Consider the following 11334-nt stretch of genomic DNA (forward strand, 5'->3'; position numbering starts at 1 on the left):
GGAGAACTGATGAAGGATACTGGTGAGGTATTGTGATTTATTACGGTGAGAAAATAAATGAGGCCGAGTGGATAGTTTTAATGATTAAAAAATGTCCAAAACTCATACTAATGGTGGATACCAAGTCCAAAAACAAATAATTGGACAAGCCTTAAGTGAAATATTGGGCAAATAAAAAGGTTATAACACTTGTAAGGCATATGTCTGACGATTATGAGGAGCGAGGAGTGGAGGGATGGTTACTCCCTCCATCTCCATCAGGCGAGACTAGGGTTTGACTCTTCATTATCCTCTTCTGTGATAAAATAAAATATGTTTGAGGATTAATGTATGGTATTATAGTAACAAAATACTTGAGGAGTGAGGAGTGGAGGGATGGTTAGTCCCTCTATCTCCCCTAGGTGAGACCTGGGTTTGACTCCTCCTCCTCTCCTGTTATAGGAGGGGATCCCCTGTATCTTACTGATTAAAAAATAAAATAAAATATGTTTAACGATTAAATGTACGGTATTATGGTAACAAAATATTTTTTATTTAGTGAAGGAATTAGATTTGACGAATTTAAACATCATTTCACCAATAAATCTCTATTTTGATTTTCTCTAGAACACTAAGCTACCATTTAAGATGTTGGAGTGATCAACCTCTTTTTTGCCTCAATCCTTCCTTCCTTTTTTTTTTTTTTTTTTTTTTTTTTTTTTTTTTTTCTCTTTTTTCTTTTTAAGGAAATCCTTCCTCCTAATTAAACATGCTTAATACTAATATCATTATTTTTTTTTTAAATATAACGGCCTTTAGACTTTTAACACTAATCATACACTTTAATTTTATAAAGTACTCCGTAATAAATTAGACTTAAACATGTTCTTATTAGATTCATTTCATTATCAATAAAACTAGGATTTAATTTTTTTTTTTTTCATTATAAAACTAGGATTAAGATTAAGGGAGCAAACTGAAAACAAAAATCGCTTAGTAATCCATTTAATTTCTCTCCTCCAAAAAAAATAAAAATAAAAATGGCCCTCCAAAATTAGTAGTTGGATCACAGATTACTGAAAAATTGACCTCTGAACTGATTTCCCAGCTTCACCAAACTGATATACACTCTCCCAAATCATCAAAATTGGGTTTTTTTCGTTCTTTTCAATTATAATTTTATTCCTTTTGCATTCTAGAAATGGTTGGATATTCATGGCCTTCCGAAGCAGAGGTAAGAATCCCATGTTTTAATATTTCCAAAATTATGTCTTTTTATTAATGTTAAAACTGGATTGTCATTTTCTTGCTAATTTTACATACAATTTCATTCATTAACCATTAATTTGATAATTATGTCTGCTCATTTTCCAAGCTATAACGATCTGATTTCAAGTGGGTGTTAAGTGTTCACTTTGATAATTTAGTCCTTGTTTTAAATTTTCATAATGCAATTACTGAGGTTTACATTTTGGGAATTGGGATTTTGTTTTTGTTTTTACATTTATTTTCATGTCATGTAATGTTCAATGTAGCTGAAAAATGATGATAGATTATATAATATTTATTTTTGTGTGTATGTATACTATTATTGTAAATTTCCCTAAAAAAAAAAACTATTATTGTAAATCTGTAAATTAAGCTTAAAAGTTTTTACTGTAGTTGAATGAGTTAAAGAAGGAAGTAGCTGAGATGGCTAAAAGAACTACTGAGGAAGTTAGGGTGGTTGTCTCTCCATACAGGATTTGTCCTTTGGGAGCACACATTGATCATCAGGTAATGAATTCAGTTTCGTTTTCTTAGTAATAATAGGTAACATGCTTCTATCTAATCACATTACACTATTGTATATTACTATAGTTGAGTGTATGATATTGGAAGAACTCATTGATCTAATTACTAATTTCTTGTTGCTTTGATACAACTACAACAACAAAGCCTTAGTCCCAAAATGATTTGGAGTAGTTTCTTGTTGCTTTGATATGACTGACTATTAGTTAGTGGTTGCTGCTATTTTGATGTAATGATTTTAGTGCTTCTGTTTGCTGATCTATTGTTATTAGGGTGGAGCTGTTTCGGCTATGACAATAAACAAGGGAGTTGTTCTTGCATTTGTTCCTTCTGGTAACCCTGAGGTATATTGCTCGTTTCTTTGATTTTGTGTGAGGGAATTTTGGAGTGTAGCATTTTCGCCAATTTGAGCTTCTATTGTGTTTGACTGGGTTGGGGGAAGGAGGGGGGGGGGGGGGGGCAGAGGGGAGAGGAGAAGTAGATCCGAGAGATCTTAATTGATCTGATTAGAATTTACCGAGATTGTAAAACGTGCTGATAGGATAGAGAAAAGAGCTGAAGAAATGCAGTTGGGTAGTTTGCAATTTTGTATCATGAATGATTGAAAGGGCTCAGAACAGTGGAACTTTTGGTGGAATCCAGAAACAGTTGGAATCTAAAGAGGATTTATGTATCTATGGTCCCCCACTACTCCAGTGTAAGTCTGAGGGAGAATGGTAAATGCCCTATCATGCCAGCATCATAAATGGTCGTAGTCCTAGAGTGTTTGAGTTTTTTACAATGTTAAGCAAAGGTTTAGAATAATTTTTGTTCGCCTTGCACTTTTCTCCTCTAGTGTGTTATATGGGGAGGCTAAAATGTTGTACTTTTGAGGATTTATAGTAAAAATGCGCTGGATCTGGCGTGCATCTAGTGCGCCCTATAATTACCAGAATTATTCTCACCCTTGACTTCTGTTGCTTACTTCATTCAACAGTGTATTAGACTTTGGACCTCAAAGATGTTAAGTACCTGTCAACCTTTGTCCTTGTGGTTTATTTTATGCTCTAGGTTCTGCTGTTGCACGAGAATTTTGCTTGTTTTCCCTGTAATTCTGTATTTCTCTGTTCTCTTTATAACACCCATGTGATTGTTATTTCTTAAAGAATGCTTAGAAGTTAATGGTATTAGTTATAGGCTTATAGCAAGAAGCTGCATCTTTCCCATAAACTTAAATGCTTATATAGTTATTAGATGGGTGACCTCCAAAGAATTTTCCCCGGGTGTGCATGAATGAAGATGTTAAGAAGACTCGTATTGGTTTGTGAGCTAGTCTTCAATACTACATTTGATATCAATTAGTATAGACATAGGCAATGTTGCTCTCTGTCTCATCGATGAGGATACATTTCATGCAGATGGTGTTGCATTCTGCACAGTTTGGAGGAGAAGTAAAGTTCAGGTAAGAACCCCAGAAAGCGTACATATGCCATTCCCTTGTATTTTATCATCTGCATGGTTATTTTCCATTTTCCCTTGCTTCTATCATATAATATTAATTCTCGGAAACCTTATCTTCTTTCTTTACTTCCCATTAATTCCCATAACTTGTCTTGTAATCTTGAGTATTCACCAAGATCTAATTTTCTTGCAGAGTTGATGAAAGTCGCCATCCTAAAAAGGCTGCAAAGGCAAATGAAAGTACCAATTCCAATGGTTCAACTAAATTGGAAGAAGAGTGTTGTTGGGGAAGATACGCAAAAGGGGCTGTTTATGCATTAAATAGGAAAGGGAATGTTCTCAGTCAGGTTAGAGATGCTTCTTTAATGCCTTGCATGAAGCTTAGGTCTCATGTGTTTTAGATCTTTGATTTGAATTATCATGTGCTCCTTTAGATTTTATTTGTCTTATTTTTGTTTTGAAGTTAAGATTTCCTTATTTTTGTCCCTTATTTATGTAAGTTTTTTTGACTACTCATTTAGTTATATTAATTTCTTTTAACCTTCGTTCCTGGCTTTGCCCTTGTTCATAACATTATTCATTAACCGTTTTTCACTATGAGTTAATATAGATATATACTTGGAGAATATGTTAATGTGGTCATGGTGACTATCTTCATTTTCTGAATTTCACTATGCTGGTATAATGCCAAAGATTTGCTTCTGATTGATTAGCTTTGGACATATACTTAGCTTTCTTCATGGTAAAGATTTTTGAGTTATGCATAGACCGTTCAAAACCACTCAATTATATTGGAGGGGGGGCTAGAGGTGTGGCATATGATGTACTTTGTGAGTATGTGGATTATAATTCAGTTACACCTCATGCTTGAACTTTGGACCAAACTTAAAAGTTCATGTTCATAGCTTTGTTCCAGTCAAAGGTCACATTTCCCTGTTCTGGAATTATCAACCAATGCTGGTGCCAGCAGTATATGAAATATGGCACCTGAGGGGCCTTAAGGCACTGAGGCTCAGGTTCAGAAGATGATAGCCTAACAATGCTTGGCATGAGAGATGTGCCTATTGAATTAATGTCTTCATAATGTTAATCAATAATGCAATTCACAAGTACCAGCATTCTTTTTTACGGAGTACTTTTTAAGAAATAATCTGGGAACAGGATGCTGTACTATGAAAAATATAACTTATTTCATAATAAGTGACTGTAAGTCTCTACATATATTTTTTTAAAGTGCTTTGTTGCACCAATGTGTGTCCCTTTGCCTCTTGCCCTGGGCCTTGGCTTTAGAATGTCTGATGGTCTCAATGTGCCTCATGCTTTTTAAACTCCTGCCTGAGGGTGTTCTTTCTTGATTGCTGACTTTATACCTTTAAGTGAATTGGTCTTTCAGACCACTTTATATCCATAATCATCTTAAATTTTGACCATCTCTCTAAAGCTGATCTAAAAAAGCAGCCAGCAGCTAACTTTAGCAAGTGTTTGCTCTAATTTTATAGCCATTTTTTGGATGTGTTGACATGTTCTGTATGCTGCTATCTTCATTAAGCCATTTCCTGTAATTTACTTTCTCTCTCATAATAAGTCTTCTTTCTTGGTTTGGGTCTTGAGGTGCTGCCCGTCATGACTCGTGAGGTGTGAAATGAGGATCCGGGATTTCCAAAGGATATGCACTATATAAAGTTGTTTATACCAGAAACCAGCCCAAGGCAAAACGATGCATTTTATGACAATAACTTTTTTAGCTATATGCAAGAAAGTGATAAATCCAACAAGTTCTGTTTTTCAATATATTTGACTCTTTTCCCTCTGGAGTTGGAGCATCAACTCCTGGTACTATGTAGACTATGAATATCTATACGCTATACTATCAAGAGATAGGAAAGAGAGGCTATGTTCTCCGTTGATTCACTTTAATCTATGATGTGTCTGAATTCTGAATTCCATTTTTTGCATCTTGTTGTTCTATGTGACTTTTTGGGGTATTACACAATCAAATTATTTTATATACATTTCTTTCTCACTTTGGTCATGCACACATAACACATCCATGCTTCAAGGCTTTAACATATATCCATATATGTCAATCAACAATACTTTCAAGAAACCAATTCTTACTGACTAGTCCAGGTTGTTTGTGTATGTTTCAGGGTATTATTGGGTTGATCAGCGGTTCTTCGGGCCTTGACAGCTCTGGCCTCAGCTCTTCTGCTGCGGTAAGTTTAAAGCTTACTGAGTTCTATGTGCTAAACTTATTGACAAAATGGTTGACTATGGAATTTTTACTCTGTAATCAATAACTAGTTTTCCTGTTGCTGGTAGTATCCCTAGAGATGTAGGACAGTAGGAGGGTTACTTTATTCAACCTATTGTTCGTGAACTTGTGCAAATATCTGATTCAATTATAGTAACTCATAATGTCTATGTTATTCCTTGGCATTTCAGTTAATTCTCTTCCATGTCCATGGGTGTAATATCAGTTAACTTGTCGTTTTGACAATCGTGCTCCTTTTTTATTTATCAAAAATAAATAAAAATTGTTTGGCTGATGATATTTGGCTGCAGACAGATAGTTAAAAAACTCGAAAAATTAAGACCTTTTGAGCAAGGATCTTTTTGGTTATTGTAGGAGTTATTGGCATCAGTTAGTGTTACCTAAAAATTATCTTGTGGGAAGGAAATTGATAAAATGCTGTTGTAATGACAGTGTTGAAGGATTCTTTTGACTCGTGCGTACTCAGACATGCATATGCAGACACTTATCTAGCTGTAAAATGTCATTTCTTTGATCTGCACAGCAGTCACTGATTAGTGATACTTGTTTTAATTATTTAACTAGTGTTAGGTCCGAGCGATGCCCCGAGTTACTGCATTATTTCCATGATAAAAATATTTAATTTTTATTGAATGACATGTAATATGGTAATAGTTTAGTGGCTATCACGTTGGAGTTTAAACTTGAGGTTCTGGGTTCAAATCTTGTAAGAAATCGGATTAAATGAGGAGAGCACCACGTGGCACCTAAACTTCTTTAGGAACACCTTTTGATATATAGTATAGATTTTTTTGAATGAGACGAGCTTTTGGGTTGTTTACTACATTGATTGATTACAACTTGCTGAATTCAGGTTGGAGTTGCTTACTTGTTGGCTCTGGAAAATGCAAATAATATATCAGTATCTCCAACAGAAAACATTGAGTACGATCGGTAAGCTCACATACTAAAAATGCTACTGTAATTAGGATCATGATTATTGATTTTTATTGTCTCCAAGTGTCGATGTTGACACTGACTAATACGGAGTAATTTTTTTGTATAAGTTGCAAATTCGATTATAGTATTAAAAATTATGAGAAAATAACTTTTTACCAGATTTAGTCGCAAATATGATTCTGTTACTTATTTCTATCAATTTAATTGAAATTGGTCATCTCAAGCTAGAGAATCTCTATGCAGTCAAGGGTCTATATATCAAATTTGTGTTGTATCATTCACTTTCTTAAGGCTTTGTTTATTTCATCTTATTTTAACTTATTTTATCTTAGTTCAGATAATTTCATTTAAAATAAGTTTAGTTTATGTTCAGATAATGTAAGTCAGACAAAAAAATATTTAGAAAATGCAAAGAAAATAAGTTCAGACAAAAAAAAAAAAAAAAAAAAATCTCAGATAAAATAAAATAAGTTCATACATATAAAATAATTTTAGACAAAATCAGATGAACCAAACAGAGCCTAAGTCATTATGGGAGAGGTGCTATCTTTCTGTCACCTCTATATAGGAGGATGTGTGTGTGTGTGTGTGTGTATGTGCACGCGCTGTGTTGTAAAAAATTAAGAAACTTTTTACTTCCGTATGAAATTCTGATCATACTCATGTGATACCTTGGCATGTCACTGACTCTTTTATATGAGTTAAACACTGTTGCATGAGGACTCAAATTTATTTTGACCCCTTCTTCGGCTGTTACATGGTTAGGTTAGGAAGTTTCTTGTGTTGGAAAATTCTAAATTCTAATTTTGGTAGCGGCTAGTGATATTCTTTTTTACTGGTGATTAGTGTTATGTTAAGTATATATGAGATGTAAGCCTTTGAGTGATGTTATTCTCTCTTTATTGTAGTGAATATTAAGATGGATCAGAATTTGTGCAAAATTTTGGACTACTGGGTAGCAGTAAGCTAAGAAGAGCTTCTCAGAATAGATTAGGAGCAAGTGTAGCTTGTAGGTCCTACAGGACAATATATAATTTTGAAACTCTGTTCCTGCATTTCTTTGCTAATACAGGAGAGCAAAATGAGCTTCATGAATTATTTTACAAACAAAAGTTTCTCTAATATAGAGTGGATGTTATAAGCTTTTTTTGAGTAGGGGGTAAGGTGGTGAAAGTGGATCTGGAGTGGCTTTTCTTGATTCATAAAAAAATATTGTGGATTGTTATGCATTTTGTCCTAATCAAACTTTGAACATCAAATTCCTTCACTTGTAGGCTGATTGAAAATGAATATCTAGGCTTGAACAATGGCATATTGGATCAATCTGCAATATTACTTTCAAGACAGGGTTGTCTAACCTTCATGGACTGCAAGGTACTTCCATATTATTCAGTACTCTCATCGTTTGCTTGCTCTCTAATGTTAGAACATATAAGCTGCAGTTCACTTGCATGCTTCGAGCCGATGTTACTCAGACTTTGATTCTTATGTCAGTAAATGTTGAATGACTCATCCATCATATGGAAAAAGTTCCAAAATGAGATATTCTTTACTACTATATGCATGTCATAGGGTTGAGCATCCTATCTAGGCTTTCTAAGATCTTGAAACACTGAGTTTGAGCAACAAGCTTAAACCCTGGTTTTTCCTTTTGACAACTTTGCTCTTTTCTCTGGTGTGAGTTTAGCATATAGCCACCAATTTAAAAATATTTTACATGTAATTTTCATATTCTCTTGTATCCTTGGTCTGCAGTAATATATAAATACCTTTTTTTTTTCCCTTTCAAATTCACACACTCAATTGTGTTGTTAGTCAAGTTGCCAAAGAAACACTGCTGTGAGGTTTGCAATACTCATTCAAGGGAATTTGAATAGAAATACAACTGTGTGACATGATTGATAACGGGTGATGTGTTGGAAAAACTCCAAAATAACAGAGATTTGTGCTGTATTCTATAAAGAAGATGCCCAAAAAAAAAATAGAGCTGTAGCCCATGATTAGAACATAATTGTTACCTGGAGAAGAAAGAAAACAATGATTTTGGATAATTGTTGCAACTGGACTATCATGCTCTCCTTGTGTCACTGAAGTCTGAAAGATTCTTATCCTTCTTTGGATTGTTATCAATGCATTAATCTTTCTCATAAACTGTTTTCCTGGGTTCAATACTCATTTTTGCAGACCAAAGAATACAAGCTTGTAAACTTGAAAGAGAATGACATAGATGGAGTGCAGAAATCATACAAGATATTGTTGGCATGTTCTGGCTTGAAGCATGCTTTGACTAGTGGTGTTGGGTATAATTGCCGAGTTGCTGAATGTCAAGAGGCAGCAAGGGTTCTCCTAGAGTGAGGATTTAATTTTATATGATGTCATTCTTCTTTGTTTCCCTTCATTGTTTTGCATTTCACTACCTTTTCATTATTATATGAGTACTCCTTAAAAGCGAGCGTTTGTTTGTGCTTTTTATCTAGTTATTGGAGATTTCATTAATTAATCGACCCATATTTTTTACAGGTTATTATTAAAATAAGAGAATAGATGAATTTATAATGTCATTGGATGCTTACTTTGCCATACAAAGCTTACTGTTAGTTATGCCTGTAAATACAAAAGTAACCGTCACTTGTTTGACCATTGCAGTGCTGCTGGGAAGCATGAAGTAGAGGCTGTTCTATCCAATGGTCAGGATCTGTTCATATTGCTGATTTAAAGTATTTTACTACATTTGTTGTTGACCTTATCAGTAATTCTAATGCTTGGTTCTCTTGCTCGAGCAGTTGAACAGGAAGATTATGAAGCTCACAAGGTAGTCAGTCTTATCTACCAATCTACTACGATACTGTTTATCTAGTCCTGGTAAAATATAATGTAGTTATATATTTATATACTAACTTTTCATATCACTGCAACATTTACTGAGTTAAGTTGTTTGACATTCTGGATTACAGTCATTACACTAATATTCCTAGCGCATAAAATTACAACACAAGAATTTCAAATCTTTCATGAATTACAGAAAATATTTAATTCTATCTTTTTCTAATTGATTATAGGACAAGCTAGAACCTCTTCTTGCTCGTAGAGCAGAGCATTATTTCTCAGAGAACATGCGTGTGAGGAAAGGTAATCCTCCACTCGCAACTTGCTTTATGTTATATCATCTGTTTCATTCCTTTCCAGTTTTGTTCCATGCATTGAATTATATTTAGCCTGTGTTTACCATGATTTGATTCAGGAATTGAAGCATGGGCTTCAGGTAGGATGGATGATTTTGGAAAATTAATTACCGCCTCTGGTCGAAGTTCAATACAGAATTATGAATGTGGTATGCATCGTATCATTATTTCCTCCTCTTTCAAGGTCACTGATGATAATTTCTAAGCTGTTATCCTATCCATAACAATTGCTGTGTTTTAGTTTATAATCCAAATATAACTTTCTAAGATTTTCATCGGTCATACATATGAATTATTGTGTTTATTTCGTCATAATGCATTGAAGTAATTTCTGACTCACTCTTGTCATGATTCTCCCATAATCTCAGGGTGTAAACCTCTGATAGACCTTTATGAAGTCCTCCTGAGAGCTCCTGGTGTATTGGGAGCCAGGTTCAGTGGTGCTGGTTTCCGAGGCTGCTGCATTGCATTAGTCAATGCAGATCTCGCATCGGAAGCTGCTTCGTTCGTGAAAAGGGAGTACAACAAGCTTCAACCCGAACTGGTCACTAAGATCAACCAAGAAGCTGCAGTATTGATTTGTGAATCGGCGGATGGTGCTCGTGTAATTGCTGCCCCTTAACTTGATCATACTACTTCATTCTTTACAGTCTTGTTGACTCAATCAGCTTAATTCATTTATTAGTTTATTGTATCTATTCATATGTAGCTGAATGATATCATTTTTTTAAAAACGAATCACAATCTTCTTCCCTTTCCTTGGGAAAAACCTTATAGTACTATGATTGATAAAATACTCTCTTTACATTTTGACTTTTACAGTATCTAATACACATCTTTGGCACAAATTTGTTCAATTTGAAATTGAATCAAAAAAGATATTTGAAAATTCATTCCAATAAAAGTTTAACAATATCCACATGATATAGTTATTTATTTATTTATTTATTTATTTTTTAAATAATAGTGTATTACTATAATCATTTAATAAAAGATTAATTAACTACCGTAGAAACATAACAAATAAAGAGAAAGTAGCTCATTTTTATGCTATGTGGCTGGATGTAACATGCTGTCGATAAATTTTAAATTTGGCAAGAGGTTAGGCCTTAGGGAGGGTTGTCTTGATTTATGTAGTATTTTATTAACGCAAGGTGAGTAAAATGATTTTCGCGGGTCAATTCTTTCCTAGTAAGTTGAATCCCGTGGGATTAGGAAATAGGTAAGGAAATTACCACACTGATGTGTATTTTTTTTTTTTTAAACGGGAAGTAATAATATCATTAAATAAAAGTTATACGGCATCTATAATAATAAAGATCTGTAAACCACAAATTTAGAGAAAATGTTATAACTTTTATAATCAAAATCATAACTAATTTGCATATTTGGCACTGCTCATACTCCACTGCTTCAACCGTGACGCGAGCAATGATTTTCAATGTCTTTGCATCTTTCCAAGTTGAGACCTCCGCAATCCACGCTAATGTTTTGATCGACCAGTTGATGACAAATCTCACACCCATAGGAATCCAAATCACCTTCCCAATTATTATAAGAACCCTAAAAATAAAATTCCCATCCATGAATGAGAATTAAAATCCCAGAAAATTGGGAAAAACCAAGAAAATTGGGACAGACTCTCACAAATGAAAAGAACAAAACAAACAAAACAAAACAAAAAACTAAATTGAATTAAAGAAGGCTGTGTTTTATTAAATTGATACG

The 11334-nt window shown here is 34.0% G+C and overlaps 1 protein-coding gene across 1 annotated transcript; it reads left to right on the plus strand.

Moving 5' to 3' along the window:
- The first annotated feature begins 939 nt into the window (after positions 1 to 939).
- On the plus strand, positions 940 to 10421 carry LOC145578683 (galacturonokinase-like). Its single transcript, XM_081635980.1, has 14 exons — positions 940 to 1213; positions 1642 to 1755; positions 2043 to 2114; positions 3168 to 3211; positions 3404 to 3557; positions 5361 to 5426; positions 6339 to 6418; positions 7699 to 7798; positions 8609 to 8775; positions 9071 to 9111; positions 9208 to 9236; positions 9484 to 9553; positions 9666 to 9755; positions 9975 to 10421. Exons 1-14 carry the CDS (start codon positions 1181 to 1183, stop codon positions 10226 to 10228), a joined length of 1314 nt encoding a protein of 437 aa, XP_081492106.1. The 5' UTR covers positions 940 to 1180; the 3' UTR covers positions 10229 to 10421.
- Positions 10422 to 11334: the final 913 nt, after the last annotated feature.

The sequence above is a fragment of the Chenopodium album genome, chromosome 14 (genome assembly GCF_948465745.1).
Source record: "Chenopodium album chromosome 14, dcCheAlbu1.1, whole genome shotgun sequence".
NCBI classification, from domain to species: domain Eukaryota; kingdom Viridiplantae; phylum Streptophyta; class Magnoliopsida; order Caryophyllales; family Amaranthaceae; genus Chenopodium; species Chenopodium album.